The sequence below is a fragment of the Emydura macquarii genome, unplaced genomic scaffold, assembly GCF_026122565.2.
Source record: "Emydura macquarii macquarii isolate MOO-44397 ecotype Brisbane River unplaced genomic scaffold, CSIRO-AGI_Emac_v2 contig_2246, whole genome shotgun sequence".
NCBI classification, from domain to species: domain Eukaryota; kingdom Metazoa; phylum Chordata; order Testudines; family Chelidae; genus Emydura; species Emydura macquarii.
Window position 1 is genome coordinate 551,471 of NW_027132383.1, and position 27,260 is coordinate 578,730.

General features: G+C 49.2%; 1 protein-coding gene across 1 annotated transcript in view; it reads right to left on the minus strand.

Moving 5' to 3' along the window:
* Positions 1-468: 468 nt before the first annotated feature.
* ZC3H3 (zinc finger CCCH-type containing 3) overlaps positions 469-27,260 on the minus strand; it is a 318,307-nt gene continuing 291,515 nt past the window's right edge. The window contains exon 12 of the mRNA XM_067560071.1: positions 469-2,120. Coding sequence (XP_067416172.1) covers positions 2,089-2,120 — 32 coding nt within the window. The 3' untranslated portion in view covers positions 469-2,088. The remainder of the gene's footprint in view (positions 2,121-27,260) is intronic.

The window sequence follows — 27,260 nt, forward strand, 5'->3', positions numbered from 1 at the left end:
GGGACCTCAGGAGGTACCTAGTTCAACCCCCTGCTCAAAGCAGGACCAACCTCAGCTAAACCATCCCAGCCAGGGCTTTGTCAAGCCACAGCTTAAAAACCTCTAAAGATGGAGATTCCACCACCTCCCTAGGTAACCCATTCCGGTGCTTTACCACCCTCCCAGTGAAAAGCATTTTCCTAATGTCCAACCTAGACCTTCCCCACTGCAACTTGAGACCGTTGCTCCTTGTTCTGTCATCTGCCACCACTGAGAACAGCCTAGCTCCATCCTCCCTGGAACCCCCTTTCAGGTAGTTAAAGGCTGCTATCAAATCCCCCCTCACTCTTCTCTTGTATATCATCTCTCAGCACCGCACTGGGGCACCACTTTACTGGTTACAAATAAAGGAACAAAGGAGCTCTGAATATGACAAACTCCTCTCAGGGATAGAGGTGGATTTATCCAGGTGGGCATTTGGCCTGTACATTTGGGAACTAAGCAGACAGCATCTCTGATGCACTAAACAATCATTATCTGAATCTGTCAGATCGTCAGAGAATGCTGGCTTCTAGACCAAGAAAACACAGGTTATTTCCCCTGGATCTGAGCTGAATGCGCTGGAATTCAGCACAAGTTCAGAGGGGCGACGTTACACATCTACCTGTCTCCTTGCACCCTGCTATCACCACAATGGAGAAGATGAGAACACAGCATTAACAAAAGTCTAATGCAGAGTCCTCGGCTCCTTTCTCTTTCCCCACGAGATACTTTGTCATCCATGTGCTTTTATAAGCCAAGGTTTCCCCTGGAATACTTAACCAGATTGCTTTCCTGGGTCTCTTTGCATGAACCAAATACAGACTGGAAAAGCAGCCGGATCACAAGGCAGCATTCACTGAAAGCAGCAGCATGGAAACCACTGTACTGACTACAGACTTCGCCTTCTGTCCTCAGTCTCAAAGCATCTCCTAGTGGTGTCCTCTCCTGTTAGAGGGGCACAGAGTGGCGGGGAAGATGATTGCCCTGCACACTGCCATCACACACAGCAGGAACACAGGATTTGCTTAGGTCCCTCTTTGTAAGCTGCAAACACATTACTAACAAATAGACTCCTCCGCATTCATTAGATGTTAATAGGGGCCTTACATTTCACTTCAGAAATGCACCCCTCCCCCTGCCCCAAGGTGGCTGCAGAAGTTACTCCTCCAATTCTCCCCCTCCCACAATTTCCTGGTACAAGGGCATAGCTCTTTCTCTGAAACGGCTTTAGAGCTCACCTCATGTAGCTGGTCTGCTGGGGTCACACACACCCTTCAGCACAGGGCTAAAGGAACCAACAGCCCCCTTGCATGAGCCCCACCCACAAAACAAATCCCTGCCATGATGATTGCAAGATGCTCACAGCTTTATTTCTAGGCAATTACTCCACTTCTTGGCTGGCTGACGTTCTCCAGCCTCTCGTCACGCAGTATAATTGCCCACGAACAGACAGCGCCATTGAAATACACCTGTGCTTACAATGGGGCAATGCAGCTTCCTGGCACTAGAGAGAAACAGAGTTACAATTCTCTCATCCCTGTCCCTTCCTCAACTCTCTGTGAGGCGAATTACTGCGACTGCAGAACTCCAAACACAGCATCAAGAACCAGCGTCCAAAGGGCTGCAGGTATGATCAGTGGGTCCAGTTTAGCCTCATCTGACCACAACGGTTTGACGACGGAGCTACCATCTTGCTAACTCAAGAAAGACCGGGGAGGTGCGTGGGACTCTGCAAGCGGAAGTTAAACAGGGGCTTGGGAAGGGGTTTCTTTTAAATAAACCAGATTAAAAGATCATTTATTCCAAAATTAAAATGCTTACAAAGCCGCCTCCCTGAGCGACAGGGCTGTGGGGATCTGGGACATTTAGTGTTACCAGGTTCTGGGTCAAATGAACGCATCGGAATGGAACACAAATCAGAACGAGGCCTCCTTCTGTCTGGCTATCCTGAGGTAGGTGCCAGGACTAGGCTGGCCGCTGCGTTTCCTGAGGCTTTAGGCTGCTGGACTGTTGGATGGACCAGTGCACGAGGGGGGCCGGAGAGACGCTGAATCCAGGATCCTGGCCTCACAGCCTGGGCTTGATCTGCAGTGGTTTTCCTGGAAGGAGGAGAAGAAAGCGGAAGGTGAGTATCGCGGGGAAGGCAGTAGCTGGCGTTTGGGTAATAGAACATATGGCAGAGGGAGCAGTTAGAGGCAAGCCCCAGATGCGTTGTGGGAAGGGCGGAGGTGGCGAGGATAGCTATGCCACATGCTAGACGTACAACTGGGGCTTAGGAGAGGCAAACTCTGCTTCCTTCTCTGTGGCCATGGCGGGACCTGCCTGCACAGGGGAGAGGATTTGGAGAGCACTATCTGGACACCATGCGGAAGCTCCCTCCATGCCACACACAGTAAGGGATCATGCAAGGGGACCAACAGATCATCTTCCAACCACAGCCCCCGGCCGTGATCTCCACCTCACCAACGGAGCTGCTGTAAGAACAGGGCCTTGCCTAGGGCTACAGACAGTGAGATCTTATCGAGTGAGACACGGAGCTCTCGGTGCCTGCTGATCAGCGCTAGGGAAGTGCTACTGCAACTTGGGCTACCTGCAGCTGACCCCAGAGGTGACCAGGAAATTGCGCACAGAGACCTGGCCTAGACCCTACGCAGGGCTGACCAATGCTCTGCCCTGGCTGCCAATCAACGTCCAGGTCCCATCTGAGGTCCCTGTCCTCATCTTCAAATCCTCAGCTGGGCCAGGAAGTAGCTGGCTCAGGGGCCATCTTACCTTCAGAGCACACCGCAATACACACCTGGCAGAACAAGCCGTGCCGTGGTGACACTCGGCCCAGAAGGAAGCAGCCACCAGACCCCCATCACTAGCCAACCCTACTATTAGTTAGAAGCATTGCAATGTGTGTGCCCGGGAACTGAATCACAACTTCCAAAACGGGGTCTCTCGTGTGAGCTTTGAAGAGAGCGTACGGAAGCTCTGGGCACGGCAGAGCATAATGTTAGTAAGTGGGAAGATATACTCTGAGCAAACTGCGTTTATGGGGGCGGGCGTGGGCTGTGCCAACGTAGGATGCAGGTCAGCCAGTCTAGTGGGTAAGATGAGGGGCAGGAGTTCAGGATTCTGTTGTTGGCTTTGCTACAGATTTACCGTATGCGCTTGGGCAAGTCACTTAACATAATACCACTATTTCCTTACAGCCTCAGTTTTCTCATCAGCACACTGGGAATCTATGTCCATCCCTCGCAAGGGGCTGGCAAGGCCTAAATCATTAGTGTTTGCAAAGCGCTTTGGGATCCTTACATGGAAGGTCGCCTAGATGTGCTGTATTACAGCTCTGACTAGGGCTTGTCTGTGTGTTTTACACACACACACACACACACACACACACACACACACACACACACACACACACACACACACACACACACACACACACAGAGAGAGAGAGAGAGAGAGAGAGAGAGCACTAGCCTCTATTTCTTGGCAGCTGTGAACCACTGGAGAATTCCACCCCTTGGGCAGATGCCATCTGGTGACTCCCAAAACAAATCTGTGGCATTTAGGGGGCTCTGGGGCAGCAGCTGCTGCTAAGCCAGTGTGACGAAAGCGCTTTCGCTGAACTGGAGGTGGGGTGGGCGGGGCGTGTTACTGGGGAAGGGGCAAGGAGTGAGAGTTTACAGCAAGTTTCAATATCTCGTCCGAGCCCCGGGGGCTCTGCTCAGCCCCGCCTTGGCCCACAGCTCAGATCTCATCCCTTCGCTTTGCTGCTGATGCCCCTGAGTTTCCTTCTCCTACTCCCGGCCTCATGCCTCCATCCATGAACCACCTCCCAGCCTCTCCTCATGCAAATCCTTCCTGGAGGCTCACTTCTTCCTGAATCCTCTAATGCCGTCCCATGGCAAACCTCTTCCCCACCCAACTTCAAATCAGAGGAGAAAGGAGTGAGACTGGAAACCTGCAATAACGCCAAACTTGGGTCTCCCAGTGCGTCTGGTCTTCCCCGGCAGTGCCTCAAACTGCGAATACCTAGGGGCAGGGATTGGCTTTGCAGTGCCACGCTCATGATCATTAAACGAGATTCTCCATAACTGGGAGCCTCTGATACGGGGCTAGTGAGAGAACAGGCTATGGGCCAGGGGCAACCTAGGACAGAGGGCTGGAAGGAACCTGCTGCATCACTGAATTCTGTCCCCTGCTATTCCAGGCAACCCCGTCATGTAATCCTGGTCATAAATTTGCCAGCCTCCATTTTAAAACCAGTTAGGCTGCTTGCCCTGCATTGCTTTTATTGGGAGGCCGATCCAGAACCTCACTCTGAAGATTAGAAGCATTCTTCTAATTTCCTGCCTACATTTATTGATGCCCAGTTTATCTCCATTTGTTCTTGTGCAGACGTTGTCCTTCAGCTTCCATAGCTCTTCCTCCTCCTCAGTATTTCCCCCAGGTGTTTATAGAGAGGAATCAGAACCCCTCTCAGCCTTTGTTTCGCTAGATTTCAGCCAAGTTCTTGAAGTCTCCTCTCATAAGATATGCTCTCCATTTCCCGGAGCAACCCTCCTCTGCAACTCAACCTGTGGTCTTGGGCTGGCTGCCCAACTTGCAGGGGTGTTACACAAATCTAATAGAAATAGACATTTTTTGGGACGGGGGGAGAGGAATTTTCTAATTTCAGTTTGAAAAAACATTTGATTTCATTGCCTAGAGAACTAGGAAGCTAAACTAACTAGAAACCAAGTTATAAAATTTATTTCTGGGGAGGCAGTGTTGCCCAGTAGATAGAGTACTGGATGGGGACTAAGCAGACCTGGATTCTATTCCTAGCTCTGCCACTGGCCTGCAGAGTGACCTTTGGCAAGTCACTTCCCCCTCTCTCTCTGCCTCAGCTTCCCCTCCCATCTTTTGTTTCTCTTGTCTATTTAGATTGTAAGCAGTCTGGGACAGAGTGTCACTGTCTCTGAATAGCACCAGGCAGAAAGGGGTTCTGATCTCAGTTCAGGCCTTTAAGTACCCCTGGAATATAAATAATAAAGTGAAACTGACCAGTCTAGTTGCACTGTACAACTTTAGTGAAATGCAGAAAGCAATCAGACAGCATCAATGAGGAGAAATAATTCAGATTTGAAAATCTTTCAGCCTCCATTTAAAATAATGTAATCAATACTGACCAACCCTTGCTGCAGGATTTCCCTGCACTGCTAATACCATCTATGAGGGTTTATCATACTGGGGGGCAAGGAAACTGTTAGGAATTATTCAGTTTTTAATGGCAGTTAATCTCTAGGCAATCCCTTTAACCTCAACCCTGTTGTGTCATCACTGACATCAAAAGCAGCCACGTGGTTGTGTCCCCGCATCACTTACTGAAAACACAGCCCCTCCCAAAGTGCCCTGATTTACACACACCTCATGGTAACTTGCAAATTCCTTCACGGGAAGGCTAAGCTGCAGCAAAGAGCATAGCTGAGAAATGCCCATTTCTGGTTCTTTCACTGGAAGATATGTTCTTTTTCTTATGTGGCATCTCCATCTCTGGAGGTTTGCAATCACAGGAGCCCATTCTGTGCCATTCTCTACTGATCTCTGTGGATGAATAGTCCTTTTGATCCACTCATTCATCCAGGATCATCTTTTTCTGTCGGGTATTCTTCTGCCACCAACTTTCCCTTCCAGTGCCCATAAATATGTATTGCCTATGGCACCTCTTAAAACATGCCCTGCAAATCAAATCTTCCTTTACGTAAGATCGCTAACTACTGTTTGCTAGTTCCAGTCATCTCCAGTACTTTCTCACTGGTTACACGGGGTATCCACGATATTCTCAGAATTCTTCTGTAACACCATAATCCGAAGGACCGTATTTTCTTTATCATTGATTGTTTGAATGTCTGCGTTTTGCAGCTGTAATTTAAAACCAGCCAAATGCAAGCTTTTAAGAGTTGGAATTTAGTCTTCAGATTTACGTCCCTTCTCATTAGATGTTCATCCTTCCACAATGTCTCTTTCACTCTTGCTATTCTGCTACTGACTTCAGTATCCAATCTTCCATCTTCTGTAAAATACTGTTACCGTTTCCAAATCCCCCTTTGGCGAGCTCCACGGAGAAGATACAACATTTACAGAAACCAGGCCTGGATGATTCATTTACATTAGAGCGATGACTGCCTCAATTCATGGCCTGCTTACACCAATGAGCCGATCTACGCACACAGGTATCTCTCGATCTATACATACAAGCTCTGTGATGTGTGTCCCTGGAAGACTACGGTAGCCTGTTGGGGTTGACAGAAGTGATTTCCTGATGCAGCAAATGTATCAACTAAGGGCAAAAGCGGCCCACGCCACTGACTCCAAAGGGTTAAAAAAGCTGCAGCTAGTTGCTGGGCCTGCGCTATTCTGAAAGTTTGCAGAATGAAAAGAGCTGCTCCTAGCGCAGAAATGATGAATTGCCTGCAGGAATAGAACAGGTGTCTACAACTGAGGGCTCCCTGCTCCCAGTCACACAGGGACTTCGCCAGGACTTCGATCACCGCTTTATCATCATCAGACATTAAACATCCGGCTAGTAATGAGTGAACTTTATCCAACTGCAAACACCGTCACGGGAGCGGGACGGACAGTGGCTTGCCAGAACACTATGTGCAGCTCTTGTCCCTTCCACCTGAGGATCTCAGAGTGCTTTAGAGACATGCACTAAACAGGACAAGACACGCCATTTCTGAGTGTTCAAAGCCCTTCTCGGACTCAAGGGGAGACAACTCCTCTGCTTTCAAGAGCACATTTCACTGAGATGCCATCATGTGGATACTGATTGTTGCTAGCCCCACTTCTTCCATAGCCCCCTCCCCTTCCATCCCTTCACCGCACAATCATTGCGTAGGGCCAGCGTACCCAGACGTTAACGAACAAGACAATCACCCTCATCTCAGTGCAAATCGTCTGCTGCAACATCGAACAGCTGATGCTCACCTTTGCCAAGGGACAGGCTGCAATGACATGACCAATTATCTATTAACATTTCAATAAGGACATTGTAAGAGTGACTTCATGGCCCTCTCAGTTCGGGTGTAAATCCTCTAGCTTCCAAAAAGCAACTGCTTTCAGGTCTCCGCTGCCAGGGCGTATCACTGCCTGCGGGGCAGTGGGGAAGAAGTGCAGCGGCTGGGGAGGGGGAAGACGGAGCAACCTGAATGCAAAGGACAGCACTTGCTAGCCCCAGGACTAAACCTGCTAGCCCAGGTGAAAGACGTGTCTCCACCTGCGCAGTGAAAGCAGTTGTGTGCTGCTCTGTCTAACTGTGCGTTGCCAATCTGATTTCTTCTGGATTCTCTCCACTTTTTCACTCCTGCATCATTTTCTGCAGTGCTTTGAACATGTGTTCTTCTCTCTTTCCTCATTCCCCCCCCCCCCCCCCGCCTTTTTATGCTCCCCCCCTTCTTTCTGCTCATTTTATACAGGTTAGGTGCAGCTCCTGGATTCGGAGACAGATGCCCTCCCTGAGTACTCCGGCAAGCAAGGAGTTAACATTGTTTTCTTTATTTGCTCTGCTGTCTTTTCTGTCCCTCCTGCTTTCTCCCCAAAGATCCATCTCTCTCTACTGTGAACTACTTTTTAACATATCCCCCCACTCCCAGTCACATACCTATCTGCACCCACACACGTACTGCCCCCACCCCCACATTCACTCACCTACTTACATGTGCTCCCAGCTTTGCCCCCTTCCCCGAGGTGAAGAAGCCAGCTGCTCTGCTCCCTGGCCCTACTCCACATGGCTACTCACTCTGGACAAGAAGGTCAATGGGTTTGTCAAGCCCCGACAAGCAGGACGGCAAAGCAGCACAGGGCAAAAACATTTGCCAATTCCAGCTCCTCCAGGGATCTGTCCCCCGAGAAGTTGCCGTCTGCAGTAGGTCAGGGGCACTCCAAGTCATCAGTCTGGGGAGAAGTGCTCCAAAGAGGAACTAAAGGGGACAGGCAATGAGGGACTAACACTGTCTGAGTGCCTTGAGAACCACATAGTGGCAGGAGTTGGATGCTGCATCTGAGCACCAGCGAGCGAAGAGTTAACTCCATGGTGCTCTGGATGGCGTAACAAACCCAGCGAGGGGCAGGGACAGCGCTGCACCCTCTTGCAATAAAATCACAATACAGGACAGGCAACAGGGCCGAACTGCATTCCAATGAAAGGGACAGAGACCTAGGGAAAACCCTGCTTCTCTGCCCCCAGCCACACATGGTCACAGACAGACAGTGCCCAGGTGAAGGAAGGAAGGCGCCAGTGCAGAACACAGCTCTAGGACATAGCCAAGGAAACGTCCAGCAGAAAGGTGATCTGTTAAACGCACACAACTCCTGTGCAGCAAAGGGGAAAACCGCTCAGCACGGAAGAGCTCGCCTGCCGGAAGAGCTGGGCGGAGGGGGCGCTGCAGGGATTTTTGGGCTGCGGATCAGTTGGATTTTATTGCCCAGCATTGACAACTCGGCGATAAAACTCCAACACCCCCAGAACATCGGGACAGACACTTTGGATGCAATGCAGGGGCTGGGGATTGCGTTTGTGCAAATTAGGTAACACTATAACGTACCTACATTGATTCCTTCAAACTGACCCATCTGAGCCGCCTGTCCTGCTCCACCTAGAAGACGTGAGTCAACCACTGCCCTGGTCTGTGAGAAATGAGTTTGCTCCCGAGGCGTCACAGCTGCTCTTCATCAGCTTTACTGGATAGTCATAGATTTTAAGGCCAGTATGGACCATAAGATCAGCTAATCCGACCTTCTGGATAACGCAGGCCCAGAATTTCACCCCTATACTGAGTCCAATAGCCTGTATAAAGCCTTTCTTCCAGAAAGGCAACCAATCTTGCCTTACAGACATTGGGAGATTATTTATACTGTCATAGCGCCAGGAGCCCTAGGCATGGATCAGGACCTCATTGTGCCAGGCCCTGTACAAACAGAATAAAAAGACAGTCCCTGCCCTGAAGAGCTTGTCATCTAACGAGATAGCAGATGCAGACAGACAGACAGACAGTGCAATGAAACAATGACACAATATTGACCAGCATGACAGACAGTGGCTCAAGATCTCAGCAGCTTAACTGTTGTCGCTTTTTTTGCAGGCATCCCAGCAAAGGAGAGTTTTAAGGAGGGATGTGAACAGTGAAGTAGCTTTGCAGATGTTTAGGAGGCTTTCGTCCCAAGTGTCAGGGACAACATGGGGGAAAGCACTAGGAGCCTTGTTTGAAAACGTAACAATTGGGCAATAGATGCCGGTGGTGACTTTTCACTACTGAACGAGATGTTAGGTAGCGTGGGGACACAGGCCTAGAAGGTCCTTGAAAGTGAAGACAAGCAACTTACATTTGAAGCGGTGGAGAAGGGGGAGTCAACCCGTGGAGGGAGGCAAGGATGGTGAAAGCCACCAGTTAAGAGAATGATCTCTGCAGCATCACTCTCAGTGGACATGAGTGTAGCAAGGTTGTGTTTGTCAAGCCCAGAGAACAGGATGTTGTAGTAACGGAGACGCAAGACGATGAGAGCCTGGACAAGAGTTTCACCTGGGTGGATGGATAGGAAAGGCCAGATCTTGAAGATGTTACACACAAAAAAAGGCTTAGACATAGACTGGATGTTAGGAGCTAGACAGAGGTCTGTGTTGAAGATGACGCCCAAGTTCTGGGCCCGAGTCACAGGCAGGAGGATGCTGTTGAGGCAGTGATCACGAAAGGTGTTAGCAGGCAGAGGGGGGTTTAGGAGCTCTGTCTAGACATCTACAAGATGTCAGGAAGACAGGCTGGGACTGGTATGCACAGAAGGTAGACTGGAGCAGAGAAGTAGATTGGAGTCATCTGCAGAGAGAGGGGAGTTGAATTTGTGTTTGCTGATGAAATTACCGAGAGATAAGATGTAGAGAGAGAAGGGGACCAAGGACAGAGCCCAGAGATAGAAAATCCACCGCTTCCCTTGGTCATTTGTCCCAATGGTTAATCAACATCCCTGGTAAAAATCTGTGCCTTATTTTATCTGTCTGGCTTCAGCTTCCAACCTGCCCCAGAGCTCCATTCTCTGGAAGATTGAAGAGCCCTTTAGAACCTGGTATCCCCTGCAATCAGGTCATCTCTTGCTCTTCTTTTTGATCCACTAAACGGGTCGAGCTCTTTAAGCCTCTCACTGCAAGGCATTTTTTCAGTCCGAGTCACTTTTGCGGCTCTTCTCCGCACCCTTTCCAGGTTTTCACCACCCTTTTTAAAAAGCGCACCCCAGAACTGGACGCAGTATCTGGCATCGGTCTCAATAATGCTGTACCCAGAGTTAAAAATCACCTCCCGGGTCCATACATCCCGGGATGGCATTAGCTCTTCTTGTCACAGCATTGCGTCGGGAGCTCGTGTTCAGTTCTTTGTCCACTGTGACCCCTCAAATGCTCTTCAGAGTCCCTGCTGTCCAGGATACAGGCCTCAACTCGCAGGCCTTTTCGCTGCTCTGCTGGAAGAGGAGGAGAGCGTGGCCTCTTCTTGGGCCGGTGCCAGTGCCCCTTGCGAGTTAGCCAGATGTGAGGCTGCAGCTGTTGAGCTGGAAGAGAAGGAGAGCGCAGGGGCAGGAATGGAGAAAAATATTCTGTGCAGAAGGCTGGGCCAAATTTCCAGCTCCTGGAAGTCAGGAGCCAGGCACAGTCCTCTGAGTTTTGGAAGGAGTCCAACGGTTACCCCGCGTCTGTGCCCTGGGGTAGTTTGGCTCTGTCACGCAACACTTCCTGGACTGCTCGGGAAGTCACGAAAGAGCCAAGAGCCGGGAGTTATTTACCGTCTAAGAGAATCTCGGCCACCCCTTCTGAACACCTGAAATCGCCCCAAGTCCCTCTTGGTCCCCTGCGCTTTCCCACCACAAACAACAGCAACAGGATTGACTTGTGACCCTAGTGTACCGCTCTACATCAGGGAGCTTTCCCACGGGGACGCTGAACGCCTCTCAGCAGCTAGCCCAGGAAATGCTTCCACAGCTCCAGAGTGTAGCAGGCAGGAGTAAGCTTAGAGCTAAAGCAGGAGCTCCCGGAGCAGGGCCTGCAATAGCTAAATGCAGCCTGCAGCTGCCCTCCTCTTTAACACAGCCCCGCCCTCCAAGGAGAAGGATGGCCAATGCCACTGGCGGCTGCTGCTGGAAATTCTCTCTTCACCCTGCCCTGGTTAAGTCAAGGCACCTTGAAAGCAGAAAGATGGGACCATCTTAGAGCAAACCAGGTATCTGCCATCCCCAGAGAGAGGGAGTATTAGATCAAAGCCAACACCCAAGCAAGTGCTGCACCTAATGGAGCAGGTTGCAGCTGTCCTGCCCATCCATACGTGGGCGCAGCTCACAGAAACCACAGCCCTGCTCTGCAACGCTCCATCCCGATCTGAACCCGGTGGCCGCACTGAACTATTAAAGAGAAGGGCAGCTGCCGGCTGCGTTTAGGTCGCAGGAGCCCCTGCTTCACCTCTAAACTTAATCCTACATCTCCGAGCGTGCTGTGGGAGCAGCGTTCCCCTCTGACCTCATTTTACTTGTAACCCTCCTCACGCCTTCCCTGCCCCCAAGAGTTCTGTAGCTGGGACAGGAAGTTTCAGTGCTGCAGCTCTGCCTACACCCGTTCCGGCCTGCGGGCTGGAATTCCTGGGAATCCCGAGGAATGAAACTCCTCTGAAAGGCCTCTCTGCTGGAAGCCAGGAGGATACAGTTACCCTGTTTCCAAGCATGATGGGTGCTGGGCATTCCTGCTGACAGAGTCCGCATATGGCAGGAGGCATGGATGTAGAGGCCACAAGAGAGCTGTTCGGGACGCTGATTAAAAACGCATTACAGCTTGCCCACTGGCCATACGGCGCGGGGGGGAATGAGAGAACTAGAAGGTTTTAAATAAGTAGAAACAAATGCCCCTCCAGCAGGAACACAGTCTGGGACAGACATGGTCCAGGGAGTCTCTGGGACGACCAGGAATTCGCTGTGTTGTCAGACAAACACCCAATTGGAAGGGGATGGCTGGGTTTGTGTGAGCACCGGTCAAGACGCAGGAGGCTGGCCAGCTAAGAATCCCATAGGTGAGGTGGGCTGATGGCTCCAGCTCACCCCTGGGAGGGGTAGCAGTTTTAAATTTCTTGGCGTGCCAATGCTACAGGGCTTCAGGTTTCCTCGCCCCAAGAGCAGAAGGGCAGGAGATCCCGTACCATTTACACACCATTTACCTGGTTGCCATGGCCCCTGGAGGAACATCCATTAAAATGTCACCTTTTGATGCTTCCAGGAAGAACCCAGGTTTAACTTGGCGAGAGGGCCATGCATTCAGGGGACTCCTCCCTCGCACTCTGCTGGGATTTCGTGCGACGAAGGGGGAAGATGATTACGGGTCACTTCAGTTGCTGCAGGTGCCTCAGTCCAGTGGGCCTCCCAGTGATCCACGTGGCAACGGGCGGGGAAGTCTCATTTGTCTTCCCTTTTAAACTTGGCTAGCAAACTTCCGCAGGATGTCAGTGGCATTGATTCATGACTTGTGAGCTAATTTATGTAAAAGAAAGAGGGCTCATTTAGCACCTTTCCACCCTTAATATAAACACCCATACATCAGAGGGATGCACAGTAGTCACTACTGATTCGGGAATTAGTCACCTGTGACTAATACGGCTTTAAAGGCGCAGCAGCAGAGAAACCACCAATCCTACGGGCCTCCCCCCAAAAATGCAGTATCATACACCAGGGCACTTCCATGGGTGGATGGGGGCATTTTTTTCAGTCGACCCATTCTGCAGAAAGGGCTTAAAAGCTCTTGACTAAAATGATAACACTTTGGTGCTGCCATCCAAGGATCTCAGTGTGACTTGCAAACACTGGTTTCTTCTGAGAGAGACACGATTATCCCCGCTTCACAGGTACAGGGAGGCGAAGTGACTTGCCCAAGGTCACAGCTGAGTCATCAGTAGTGCTGGGAATTGAACCCAGGAATCCTGATCCCAGGAGTTTGATTTACCAGCTCAAACTTCTTGCCCACATTTTATTGGGATCGTCACCATCCATTCCTGAGCTATGAACAACTATACCCCAAAGTCTGCTCTCTCCTTGTAGGGAGATAAGCCACCAGAAGCCCCATTGCCAATACTTTAGATAACCCAAATAAGACTGGATTGGAGACAAAAGGACAGTCGGGAAGAGAGGGAGCAAAGAGGAGAATGGCATGTAGGTTGCAAAGTCCGCATTTCCAATGCTTCAGTAAGAAAGAACAATTAACGCAGTGTTGATTGAATGGAAACCCATCTGTGAAACTCACAAGCGCTGCACTTACCGGGGGGAAAGAGAGGTGGAGGCAACATCCGACAACAAAAGCAGAGTCTGCAATAACTCAGCGGATCCGCACCGCTAAGGACTAAAATCAGGAGCCTCCAACTTTCATTGCAGTCAAGCCATCTGACTCAATCCACTTTAGATGGACTAATCAGTGGTGGGCAGGGAGATGGGGGGAGGGAAGAGCAGAGACAACCCCCTACCCCGCCTCCCCATCCCAAGGCCTGACATTAAATAAATAAATAAAAAAGATTTATCACTGCAAAAGGAGCCTGGCAATATTTCTGAACTAGAACACTGGCAGGTTAGTTTATGCCGGAAGATGGTGTAGAATAAAATAAACGGAATGAAGACCACATGATCTGAGAGTGTCAGTCCATGGAGGATACTTGCCTTAAGAGAACGCATTTACCATTCCTGTCAGCGGTGTTTTCTTAGCCATCAGAGGTGGAATATTTAATCATGCTGCACGTTTCCTTCCTCTGTCGAAGGACAGCACCTAGCGTCAGACCCACCGCCATAAATCTGAGGGGTGTGTGTGTGTTATTTATTTATTTTTTATGAGGCGCTATGAAATTCTTACAGGCATGTTGTAAAATTGCCTGTCACTTCCCCCAAGAGGCTCTTATGGGATGTTAATCATTAAAATTCTTATCTACGTGCAGCTTGGTCTTAATTACGAATCTCAAAGAGAGGAGAGAGAATTTAAAACCTACAAAACCAGGGAACACCGTTTTTCATCTTGGGGGTACAAACATTTCTGTAAAATTTTTCCTTATCTGATAGCCTATCTTCCCCCACAAGGCTCTACGTCTTCCCCTTTAAACACACTTTTCAGTCCCTCGGTCTGTCACTGTTTACTTTCGAAAGCACAGCTCGAATGATCCACGAGTTAGGGAAGCTCTGGGACAAACTTTTTTTTTTTTTTTTTTTTTAAACTAAGGAGACAGTTGAGGATGTAAATAGCGGCCACTAGCCCAGCCGAGGCAGGTAGAGGGTGAGCCCAGCGAAGACAGGTGGTTTCCAGCCCTAACACTTCAGATGATTGCTACATCGTGATTACGTTGCTGCAATGATTAGTAGTCAGGACAGAGAAGCTACTGAGATGAGTGAAATTATTTCTGCTTGGTCTCTCCAGGCAGCAGGGAACTGAACAGGCATATGGAGAGAGAAGTGACATTTACCGATACTGAAATTCAAAAAGCGAAAGGGGCAAAAGCATTAGTCCCGTTTCTGTCTCTGCTTTCCCTCCAATCCAGCGTCTTCTCTCTTCCCATTCAGATGAGCGTCACAGAACTCCTCGGCCGTTATAAAGCAGCTGCTCGTCCCGACGGCTCTACTGACTTTGGCGCGTTGGTGACAGCAAAGGTATCAGGCTAGCGGCCCTGGGGAGTGAAGTGGTACAACATGGGCAATGCATGCTCTGCCCAACACTAGCCCACCAAGGAACTTTGATCCACTCTAGGAGGTAGAGGGGGGGATTCAGTCTCCATGACCCCTTCAACCTTTGAACAAAAGGCTAACAAGGTGACTCCAAATGCGCATCGTTTCCATCTCGTGGACGCCTGTCCGCCAGAAACTGCACTCAGTCCTAGTATTCGCTTTTGGTCAGAACTGACCATGGCTAGATTTGAACCTGCAACCTCGAGGTGAAAGGTGAATTACCGATCCCCTGAAGCTAGGTCCGCAGCTCAGACACTGGCACGGGAGCAGTGGCGTCTTTCGCTCACTGTACTTCTGGGCCAGTCATGGCATTTTTTACATAGCGCGCACAAGGCAGGGAGAGTAAATGTTGTTTTTCTGCATGAGCAACCTAGGACCTAAAGGAGGAAGATCTGAGACCAGGGCATCCAGTACTACACATCAGCCCACCAACAGGGCTGGCGAGCCTTCCATGTATCTCCTAATACCTTTTATTTGTCTAACTCACTCACTCTCTTTCTTCTTCTCTCTCCATCCCTTTCCTCACTTCTTTAGGGCTCCTTTCCAAACTTCATTTTCATTTCTTCCTCTGTTATATTTCCTCCACCATCCACTTGAATAGACCATGACTTTAGTATCTTGTGGCAGTGAGTTCCACTAGTTAATTGTGTGCTGTGTATACAAGATTTTCCTTTTAATCAGATTCAAAGGAAAACAGGGATAATATTAAACAGTCCAATTACCTCAGAGCAGGGGTTGTGAGACATTAGCTAATATCAGGATAGTACTTTGAACTTGCAAAGAGATATTTAAATGATAAATATTATGGATGGATTCCAGAGAAGAAGCCGTGTTAGTCTGTTTTCAGCAAAACAACGAGAGTTTCTGCCCACGAAAACTTATGTCCAAATAAATTTGTTTGTCTTTAAGGTGCCACAGAACTCTCGTTACTATGGATGGAGAAATTATATTTTTTTTGAAAACATCTTTAACAAAATTTGTATTGACTATATTCAGCTTTCAGACCTTTATGCAGATTTGTAAATCGTTAGGCTGGGTTTACTGTCGATTCTATATGTTTTAAAGATTCCTTGGCTTTTTAAAAACGTTTTTAAATGAATTTTCTCATTATCTAGTTAACTGAGCACTCACAAGTGCCTTGACTCAGGCTTTAGAAATACACAAAATTCAAAATAAGCGAGAAGCTGGTTTAATATTTAAACCAGTTTCTCAGCTCCAACACTGACTCCAGCTTTCGCCTTGGGAAAAACCCTTAATCTCTCTGCCTCAGTTTTCCTAGCTATGAGAAGGGGGGGAGGGGGAAGGGAATAATATTTGCTTCCCTCAAAGGGCATTTGTGAGGGTTCAATGGTTGTACAGAGCTTTGAAAAAGAAAAGACTCCCACTGACTTTAATGTGAGTTGGACCAGGCACTACAAATGCTGAATGAAGGAAAAGACCTGTAATTTCCAACAAATCCCCATTCGGCTAAACCAGCTGCATCCATCACCTCTATCCTCAGGCAAGTTAGCATCAGAGCTGTCAATCTAGCACTTTTCAAACGCATGGCCAGGCCCTGATTGGCATATTTCTTGACTCACTTCACCACCGCGTCTGAGCACCTCACAGTCATTAATGGATCTGACCCTCACAACACCCCTGTGAGATAAAGCGGGGCTATTATCCCCATTGTACAGATGGGGAATGGAGGCACAGACACATTCCAGGACTTGCCCAAGGTCACAGAGCAAATCTGTGGCAGAGCAGGGAACTGATCCCCAGTCTTCTGAGTCCCCAGCTAGTGCCCTACCCCCTGATCATGCAATCCAATCTACACAGGGTCCTCATAATACCTCTGTGGAGCCCCACTGAAACCCACAGGCAGGTTCACCCACACTGCAGGATCGGGCCCTCAATTGTTTCTCACAGGCGCTCTCTTTACAGCTCCTAGCATATCTGCACCCCTTTGCCTCAGTCATTGCTTAGATCCTTGCATGAATACATTTCAGACCTCCCCAGGACCACATGGGAGGGGGTTTTCTCTTACAAGTACTACCCCCGGCCCCTCCCCTCAAGCCTGAATGTGAATTAGTCTCAGACAGGCTTCAAGTCTAGCAGGAGAGTAAGTTACACAATAATAAACCCTTGCTTTTCTAAGGCGCTTCTCATCAGTCGATCTCAAAGCAATGCATAATCTTTAATGTATTTATCCTCCCCACGCCCCTGGGAGGCAGGGCGGTGCTGTTAGCGCCATTGTACAGATGGGGAACTGAGGCACAGAGGGGCAGCTGATTGGAAGTTCAGAGCCTTTGAGGTTCTGGGCCTGTCTTGCCCGAGCTCACACAGACAGTCTGAGGCAGAGCAGAGATTTGAACCTGGATGTCCGAAGCCCCAGCCCAGAGGCCGAAGCACTGGACTACGCTTCCTCTCCAGGGGACACATGGGCCATTGAAAAAGTTTTGCTTCCACCATGAGAAACCTAAAGTATATTAATTCTCTCCAAAGCAATACAAAGTTTTAAAAAACCCTATCCCATCTAAATGAACAATTGCTTTTAAATACAATGTAATCTAATGCACATGGGGAATTCAGCCAACTATGGGAACAGCCACAGGATGGAAAGCCTGCACTGACTGGAAGAACAGGCTCCATATTCATTCTGATAATAAACAGTTGACAGGGTTGGAATTAATTTCTGTGTGGTCCTCATTGACAACACATTGGTCAAAACTCAACAAAGGGGGCTGAATTTTCCCTCTGTCCTCTCCCTTATCTTGCCCCCTTTGCCCAGAGACAGAGGCCCCCTGACAACGGCAAACAAAAATATATTCTCTTTTTTTTTGTGCATGGTAGATTCTGCAAATTGTGTGATCAATCTTGTGCGCTCCTTCACTCTATACCACCCTCTGTATTTCAGGAGCAATGCAATCTATCTTCCGGGAACCAGGTATATAATTTCTAGTTAGCGAAAGCTAGGATAAGAAGCCCCTTTTTCATTATGATGATTGAACTGCTTCCAAAGAGAAGAGCGTGGCTGGATGGCAAACTCTTTGTGGAAACCCGAGCAGCTTTTGCTGAGCTTGCCAGCAACGCTGGAGAATTAGTACTTCCAACGCTCTTACTTTTGATGAAAATCAACATTTATTTTGCCTAAGCCTAAGCAAGTGTCAGGCAGACAGAGGAACTTGCCACTCTTAAAGGGAAAGATAAAGCAAAAGAAAGAAATCTAATAGAAATATATTATCAAGTCTGAGAAGTGGACCCTGAAGTAAATCACACTTCAGGTGGCACCATTATATTTTTCAATAAAAAAGTACTTTCTTCAGACACATCCTTTAGAAGTGCGCACGGGCTTTTTCATCTGCAGCCAAAGGGAAAGTTAAACAAAATTTGCTTCAAACAGACACTGCTCTGTGTGTGTGTGTGTGTGTGTGTGTGTGGGGGGGGGGGGAAGAGAGGGGGAAGGAAGGGAGGGAGGGATGGGGAGGTGAGACAGATTTAAAGGGACACTGCCGACTTGAAAGCTAGTCATTTACAAATAAAAAGAAACCCAAGCTGGAAGCAGCTTTGCATCTCTCTCCTGCTACGGAAGCTCCTTACCAATGTCTGTAAGCACACTGTCCTGTGTTTCAATGCTATCCTCTCCCCTCCTGCTCTGGGAAAGCCTCAGACTTTAAGGCCAGAAGGGATCATGGTGATCATCTAGTCTGACCTCCTGCACATGGCAGACACAGAACCTCACCCACCCACTCCTGAAGTAGACCCCTAACCTCTGGCTGAGCTGCTGAAGTCCTCAGATTGTGATTTGAAGACCCATGGTTAGCAGGGACACCTGACAGACCAAAGCGCTGCCATAGGCACACAAGAAACTCCAACAGGGAGAAGTGCCAGAGACTCCATGAAGTCCACTAGAGACTTCACTGTTGCTATTTTACGTGGAAGGGGCCCAGATGCTAAAACGATGGGAGGCAGCAAAAAACAGAGTCACTGAATCATAGACTATTAGAGTTGGCAGGGACCTCAGGAGTCATCTAGTTCAACCCCCTGCTCAAAGCAGAACCAACCTCTGAAAAACCACTGAAAAAGAAACTTTCCCTCTAACCTTTCAGTCACAGCAACATTCCAGATAGAAACATGATTTCTCTATCGATGTATCCATCCCTTATGCCTTCCTGGCCAATCTTGAGCCAGACAGAAGATTTTTGCTAACTTCTTAACAACCCCCCCTCCCTGAAGAAGTTGGTTAATGAGATGACTTTAATTAACAGCCAGAGCTCAGAGTAAGCCAAACAATGCTCACATTATTATTATAGTCAGAGCAGCAATGAACTCCAACAGGTAGTATAAGGTGATGGACAAGTTTCCACCTGGATCCTCTTTTTGCAGTCATTCAGCACTTTCTGAAACTATTCAGGATCGGGCTCTGCCTTAAAAGAGGCACTTGATGTGTGTGTGTGTGAAGTTTGAATGAAAATGGTTTAACCATTTTTGAATGTGAGGGAAGTAGGAAACACACACCTTTCCCATTATAGAAACATCTTTTTCAAAGCACCCTGTGGGTTAACTTGCAGGCAGCTACAGGGTGAAATTTGGCAAGGAAATAGCCTTGACTTTCTCCAGGGAAATGCACAGCTAAATCAGCTGATGAAAAGTTTAGATCAGAGAGGACTCGAGGCCCGTTTAAATAAAGAGGAAAAGCAAAGACAGGGATGTGAAAGGAAGCAGGAAGGGATACAACCAAGTTTTCTGCAAAATCTTTTCAATACAAATGTTATGGTTTTTCTTCCTGGTGTTTTCCCACTTCCTCTCCTGTTTATTTCCCCTCCTTCCCCCTCCCATTTTTCCTTTTTACCACTGGAAAAGGAGGTGGGGAAAGAAGAGGAAAACCCCCACACTCATAACCCCAGTGTTGAAAATTAAAGATTTTACATTGAATAATGAGACGCAAGGGCTGCATCAAAGAGCGCTGGAAGGTGTCAGGAGCAATTTGAGGCATGGAGAGGATACACATCATTACACACCAACAGGAACGGTCTAGATACCCCGCACATGGAGATAATAAATACACAGGTGGCAGTCACAGTGTTCAAGGGGAGTGAATGATGTCAGGTGTGATGGGCTGTGATACTCCGGGCTGCTGGGTGTAGAGTGCGGGTGCTGCTGGTGGCCTGTGAGATACAGGAGGTCGGACTGGGCCCTTCTGGCCTTAACCTCCAGAACTCTCTAGACGGAGCATAACATTTTAACACAGGGGAGAAAACGTGGTTCAGGTGCAGGGTTTTTAAAACATAAAACATCCACCACAGATTAAGCTGCAATCCTGAACACGCAGAGCTGCAACCCAAGAAGGGACTGCTCCCCTGGCTCGGGATTCACCGTCATGGGCACAGCTTTGTTCTTGTGGCAGTCACACCGAGCACAGCGAGTCATCCACGGGCAGGAGGATTGAATCCCACCAATATGTCCCGGGTGGGAGGGGGAGGAGAGCACATATCTGCTGCAGAATTGGCTGAATGCTTCAGAGCCTCTCAATTCTACTTGTCAACTCTTTCACAAACACAATGGTTCCGTTTTGCGACTCAGTGACCATAAAACCTGGCAGATGAGCACCTTGTCTTATCTCCCGGTTACTGACAAAAAGCATCCTCGGAGCACACACGCAGGAGCTATCGATTACTCCGGGAGGTAACCTATTTCATTCAGCCTCCTGCGGCATGTGGCGCTGAGACCTGGCGGTCCAGTTCCAGACCTTTTGCCTACTCAGCCCCACCCGCTAAGCTAATTTCTCCAACGCTTTGATTCAGATTTACGAGAGAGGCTTTAATCCAGAACAAATGGGTTTTGAGCCTGCCTACAAACACAGTTTCATGTGTAATGGCAGCACAAAAGTACACCGATCATCCGTCTGTTCAAATCAGATGCCAGAAGCTGCAGTGTCGCATGAGGTTTATCAGTGATGAAATATGAAGTTTACAAGCTACAGGTGAGACTTCCTTGTACCGCATCTAAGAGTGGAGTTACCTTACGTTGCAGTACTGGGGCTATTTTTATGTACTCTTTGGCAGAGTATGCAGCAAGTTACTTTAATTCTTCTTGTCTAAGATCAAGCATAGTATTAATTTAATATCAGACATATCCTCTACCAAGGGGCTATAGTTTATCCTGAAAGGGGAGTGGATTTGATGATCTAAGAGATCCTTTCCATTTCTAATTACTATGATACTAAATAACTCAGGTGGGGAAATTGCAGGGCTGTCAAGCTGTAAGAATCTGAGCGAGAGCAATTTCCAAAGCTCCCAGGTGAGATTTTAAAAGGTCTCATCGCCAGACCCTCCATCACAGGAGGAAGAGGCTTTTAGAAATGTGTGGAAGATTAATCCGGAAGGAGAGAGTCTCAATCCCAGCAAATAAGCAAGACTTGGCAGGTCTGAAACTTGTCTGCAAATCAATAAGGAAAGAGGATTGGAAAACTGCAGACAATTAGATCCCCGCAAAAAAAATAAATCAGCAAGCATATCTGCAAATGTCTTGCTGTTGGATAAGAAATGAAGGCTCTGGTTCAGACCAATATGGACCCTTTGCGTTTAGTTTATTACTAGAAGTTTCATTTAAAGTGATCAACTCAGAAATCAACACTGAACTTTAACAACAAAGTGAAATGTGAGTGCAGTTGTTTGCTTTTGGACTTTCCCAGAACCGCAAAGATGCAGTGAGAGCCAGGGCTTGCCATCCCAGCCCTCAGCACTATATGACAGTAGCCCAATTGGGATCTAGGCCTCTTTTCAGAAACCTGTACAGGGAGACGGACTCCCTTGGCACAGAGAGCTTACAATCTGAACAAACAAGACAATGGCTGGGGAAAAGGAAGCACTGCTCTCCTCACTTCACAGCTGGGGAACTCAGGCACGGAGTGACAAAGTGACTTGGCCAAGGTCACACAAGGAGTCTGTAGCAGAACTGGGAATTGATCCCAGTTCTCCTGAGTCGCAGCCCGGCATGCTAGCCACCAGGCCTTCCTTCCTCTCAAACACAGCTCGCTCCAAACATTACCCAACTCTTTTTACAGAGTAAGCATCCAGAGCAAAAGGAACCAAGAAAATCACTCAGAGCAGCTAAACCCCCTAAAGGTTTGGGGAACACCGGTGGACACCCCAAAAACCACTTCACACACCTGCCGCTGGCAGGAGAGAGGCTGCAGTCGCCTAAACAAACCCAGCATGTTGAACACAACCCAATTAGACTGACATACGCTGCCTGGCCGTAAGAAGGAGCATGTGCACACTACCTGCAACTCGATAGGGTTCGCATTAGAAAAGCAATGATATTAGAGGTTTGTTAATTCAATTATGAAAGGAGTTTTGATGCTTTCCAATTAACTCGTTCTGAATACTTGATGGAACACGCATTTTCCTGGGTCCCCTGGGACGTGCCCTCAGAAGCCAGCTGAGACAGCTGACGGGGGTTCATTCCCTGGAGCACAACTGGGGTAAGTAAAGCTCCTTTCCTTGAGAAGGTAGCAACGGGCAGGAGATCAGCAAGTGGCAATGCTTGGGTTGCTGGTTTAGCGGGTGGGTGCTGGTCAGCTGGGGTTAATCTCTGATCTTCAGGAGGACAGAGTAGATGATCTGACAGTCCCTTAAACTCTGTGACCCCAGTGGAGACTGAAGATGAAGCAGTGATGCTCCCAACTCCCTTTTCTGAAAGGGGGAAAGACCATCCCAGGGCCCCACTGTGGGCCCTAAGATGCTGAAGTGGAGTCACAGAATTGCCCACCACTCCCGATCCCTTTTTCCTCTCCCTTCCCTGCTCCCGCTCCCCCCGAACCAATGCTTGCTTCCCCTCATTTCAGAACAGCTGCACGGCAGACACAGCCTCTGGCTTCTCCACAAAGCGAAGCAACTGCCTGGGTCTGCAGTGCGCACAGCCGCTCTCAGCACTTGGAGCTTCCCTTTGCTGGGGAAGAAACAAACTGGTTCAATTTGCTGCCGCTTTGACCAGCTGTTTTATTCTCTGACTCTGACTTTCTGAACACCAGCAAACCTGGCAAATTGTACTGCACCTCCCCTGAAATTCCCGGTCTGGCAGGCAAACCCGCCACCGTCTGGCCCAGTGACTTGCAATGCTAATGTGGAAACCTTAATTTCTGATGGGTTGGGTACTTATATGGCCACCGTTACCATGGTACCCGAGCGCCTCCCAATCTGAGGCATTTATCCACAGCCTCCTCATTAGATGCAGGCTCTCTGGGGCAGAGACATCTGTGTTCTGGGTTTGTAGAGTGCCTGGCACAATGGGGACCTGGTCCATAACTGAGGGTCCCAGGCTCTATTCAAATAAGAAACATTCACCCCCTTCACGACACCCTGCAGGTGCAGAGCGCATTCTAGTCAAAGACCTCATTGTGCTTTGTAAAAATCCTCACAACAGCCCCACGAGGCAGGGGAAGATTAGCCTAATTTTACAAGTGGGGAAACCGAGGCTGGGAGGGTGAATGACTTATCACAGGTCACACCAGCAAGTCAGTGGCAGAGCTGGGAACAGAACCCAGGTCTGTCCAAAGGGTTAAGGCACTAGACTGTCCATCTTTCCAGCTGGGGGAACGGCTGATGTACTAAGTGCCTGGAAGTGTCACATCTGCTAAAGAGGAGGGTCCGCTGGCTCCAAAGCCGGTCACACCCAAATGCTCTGCACTGGTGGGAAGAGACTGCTACGATAGGGGGGCGGTGGATGTGAGAGTACAGACCATGAGTGGGAATACTCCATGGCTCTGAGACACCATGGGGACAGGGCAGCATCACAAAGCCAGGCCCTTACTGTAGCTTTCCTCCCCCAGTCGTGGCCTTTCCTGCCTCCCAGTAGCAGGGAAGGACCCTGCCCCTCCAGGCACCGGGCTGCAGCAGCAGTTCACAGACTTCGATCAGCCGGTCAGAGCAGAATGGACAGAGCCCTCGGTCCCTGCAGGGGTAGGGGCTGGCAGTGGCACAGAGGCAGCCGGCCCAGGGGCTGGCATCGCACTCACAGCAGCTTGCCCACCTGGTTGGAGGGCAGTGCTGAGTTGCAGAAGGAGCTGCCCCCGAGCTAGTGCTGGTGCGGGGAACCGAGAGGAAGTTCATCATAAACATCTGCTGGTGTGATTGGGGGTTTATGGCAGGGATCACGAATGGACCCGTCATATCTTTTTCCAGCCCTTTCTACTTGGGATCTGACCCTGTTCAATTTCAAGTCAACAGCAAAATTCCCAGAGCCGTCAATGGGAGCAGAACCTGGTTCATAAAGGGTGTTTGATGGCTTTTTTTCCTTTCCCCGTCTCCACTTTATGTCCCTTAGCGGCATCTGCTGCAGCAGATCTCAGTCGGGGGAGCTCAAGGGGTACCAGCTTGCTCCTCTGCCAGCACCTACGCCACTACAGAAGGCAGATGGCACAAGGGATGCAACAGCGTTAGTGTGGTGAACAAACGCAGCACTCTGGCAGCCTGCCCTGCTGCTCCGGCTGCAAGAGACCCCACACTGCCCCTGAACTGGGGACACTCCTGCTAGTGCCTTGATGGCCCCCGGCAAAGTTAGATCCCACCGCAAACTGGGGGGAGAACGGGGGGGGACGGACACACCGAACAAAGGCCGAGTACTCAGAACAAGGGAAGGGAAGTAAGTTTCTGTGCAAAGACGCCAGCTCTGCCAGCGGGCTGATAACCCCAGATGAGGGGGGAAGGCGTGTTTCAAGGACTGCAGCAGCCCCCTGGAAGGAGAGAATATGCCCAAGGCACATGGTCATTGGCAAGCAGCAAATTAGTGCTTACTGGTAGTGCTGTTACCTACCAGAGAGACAGACAGACAACCTGCACCCCTCACACTCTTTATTCCCCAGCACCTCTAGCCAGGGCTCTCTAAACGCTGCACGCATGGAATTAAGCCCTGACACTCTTGGCAGGTAGAGAACTAGAATTCCTTCCGCTTTAGAAAGGAGAAAGACACAGAGCAGCTAGAGTCAATTATGTGGCAAGCCACCTTCCATCTGACTGTTTTACCTGGCGATCGTGACACAGAAGGCCTGAAATGACTGCAGTGACGGAGATTAGGGAAGATCGAGCTCTCTGACTCGTCAGTGGGTTCATTTAGTAAATCTGACTGCACTTTGTGTACAGTCAGCCGGAGTTACTCTTCCCCCTGCATAGTCAGTTCCTCTCACCCCTCCACCCCTCCACCCTGTGCAGGTTTCACACAGCGACGGGCAAAACCTTTTCTTCTTTTAAAAAAAAAAAAAAGCTGCAAAATGCAAAGATTGGCGAAGTGATTTAGGGACAGGGACAGGTGCTCGGACTCCAGTGATAGGCAGCAGAACAAAGCCCCAAGCTAGGACTCCAAACCACTCGGAACTCATTGTTTGAAAACGAATTAGATTTCAAGTCAATGGTATCCCCCGTAAGTGACTTGTCCGAGGTCACAAGGGAAGCTTGTGACAGCATGGACAGAGCTCACATCTGTGGACTCACAGTCACGTGCTTTACATTAGACAATGTTTCCCCTAAGACCTTGCTGCTGACATTAGAAAACTGCGGTTTGGCTACACTGGTTTAGAAACGGATTGTGAGACACTGGGGCCACTCCCTCGTGTGAACACTCTTGGTTTGGTTCTCGAGTGTCGTGTTAATCTAGTTTAAACTTGTTCCTTGCATTATTGTAGCGCCTGGGACCTCCACTCATGGACCAGGCCCCACTGCGCTTAGCGCTGTACTTTAAAGCAAGGTAAGCAAGTTGGGGTAATGCTTTCCTGCCTCAGAGGGCTGTCGGGAGGCTTTGTTAATGGCTGTGAAGTGCTTGGGAGATGAGAAGCATTAAGTGCCATACTCTTGGCAGGCCAAGATATTCAGAAGTGGCCTTAGAGAGTCTCCCAAATGTCATCGCCTATGGTGGCCTGGAAGGGTCATTCGAGCATAACACAGGCGAGATCTTTCCCCAGCGTGAAAACACTGGCACCACACCCTGCCCAGGCTTTGCCTGGGAGGAAGCAGGAGACCCAGGCCTGGCTCTCAGTGCTGATCCTCTGCCATGGTCTCACCCAGCCAGCCCACAAAAGCTCCCCCAGCCTGTGCAGAGCAAACTGCTAGGGCACCAGACAGACAAGGCCACCCGAGAGGAGTCAGTGGGATCCTGCAAGCAGAGGGAATCCTGGTTAGAGGAGCAGAGGGTGCCAGCAGCACACAGACCAGTGGGGAGTTGCTTGCCTAGCGCTGCACGTGCAGCGTGGCCGTGGGTTTGGACGTGTGAAGTCTTTTTAATAATCACATTATTTCTTGCGGAAGACGAGGCAGAAGAGGGAGAGTGAAGGAAGAAGAAAAAATAATCAGTGCACTAAACAGTAGATAGAGGCTTGGAGAGAAAAAGATTTTCGCTCTCTTCAAATTTTACACTCCAACATCATCGTGAGTGAAGGCTCAATGAATGCAGCCAGCCAGGCATCTTCCCCTCCCATACTCAGCTGGATTCAGGGCTATTGATCTCTAGTAGGTCTATAAAGTTTTTGGGGGAGAGGCTGCACTTGCTACAGCCTAGCTGCTCCTGCCCCTGCACCCCATCAGTTACAGCAGCAGGGGAAGAGAACATGTGGCTGGTCCAACGAGAAATGGGAACATTTTAACCCAGGAAGGCAGCACACGTGTGTGTAAGCCGGGGAGCAGGGCGAGCCAGGAAACACGGACTGGCTTTGGAAATCTGAATAGGGCAGGGAGGTGTGCGCGTGGAGGGGATTCGTGTTTTCAAAGTTATTCCTCCAGAAGTGAAAGCTGTAAACAAAAACAGAAGCACTGCACCTCAATGAATTTTCCAAAGCCAAAGTGTTTGAGCGTGCTCAGCGGAGCCATTAAAAAAGACTGTAGCGAGCATCTTCCATTAACGTTACGACCGTGAAATATGACAATAAAATGATAGCCGTATGGTCGCAAATTTGCAGCCCGCCGAGTTGCTAGGGGTTTATCGTCACTCAAACGTGCAGAGAGCTGTAAAATGTTTACAGAAAGGGTCGTTTGCAGCCATAAAATCCTCTTTTCTCTCCTAAACAAGGCTGAGTGGGGCCATTTACAAACCCCTGAATGTTCATCGGGGGAAAGGGGAACATCTGTTCTCTCCAGGAGTTTTCAGTGATCTTCTTGAACAAATTAACTAAAATGGGTGCTTTCTAATTAAATTAGCACTCGATTGGAATGGTTTGCATTGGTGCGCTTGGTTACAATTATCGCAGGGAGGACAGTTAGCTCCGGTGCAGGCTATTTAACTGGAAGGTGAAATATGGAAAAGCACATTACCTGGAAACACTTCCAGGAGGGGAGGGTGGCTAGATTTATCCCCCCTCCGGAAACACATCCAGAAGGGGAGGGTGGGCTAGATTTATCCCCCCCCCCCCCCCAACACCACACAGCTGCTTCCCCAACTTTGTAAGAACAAAACAAGGTGAAGGACACGAATGTTGCAGCTAACCCAAGCCCTGAGCTGCTCTCCCGGTTGCTGGAGAAGGG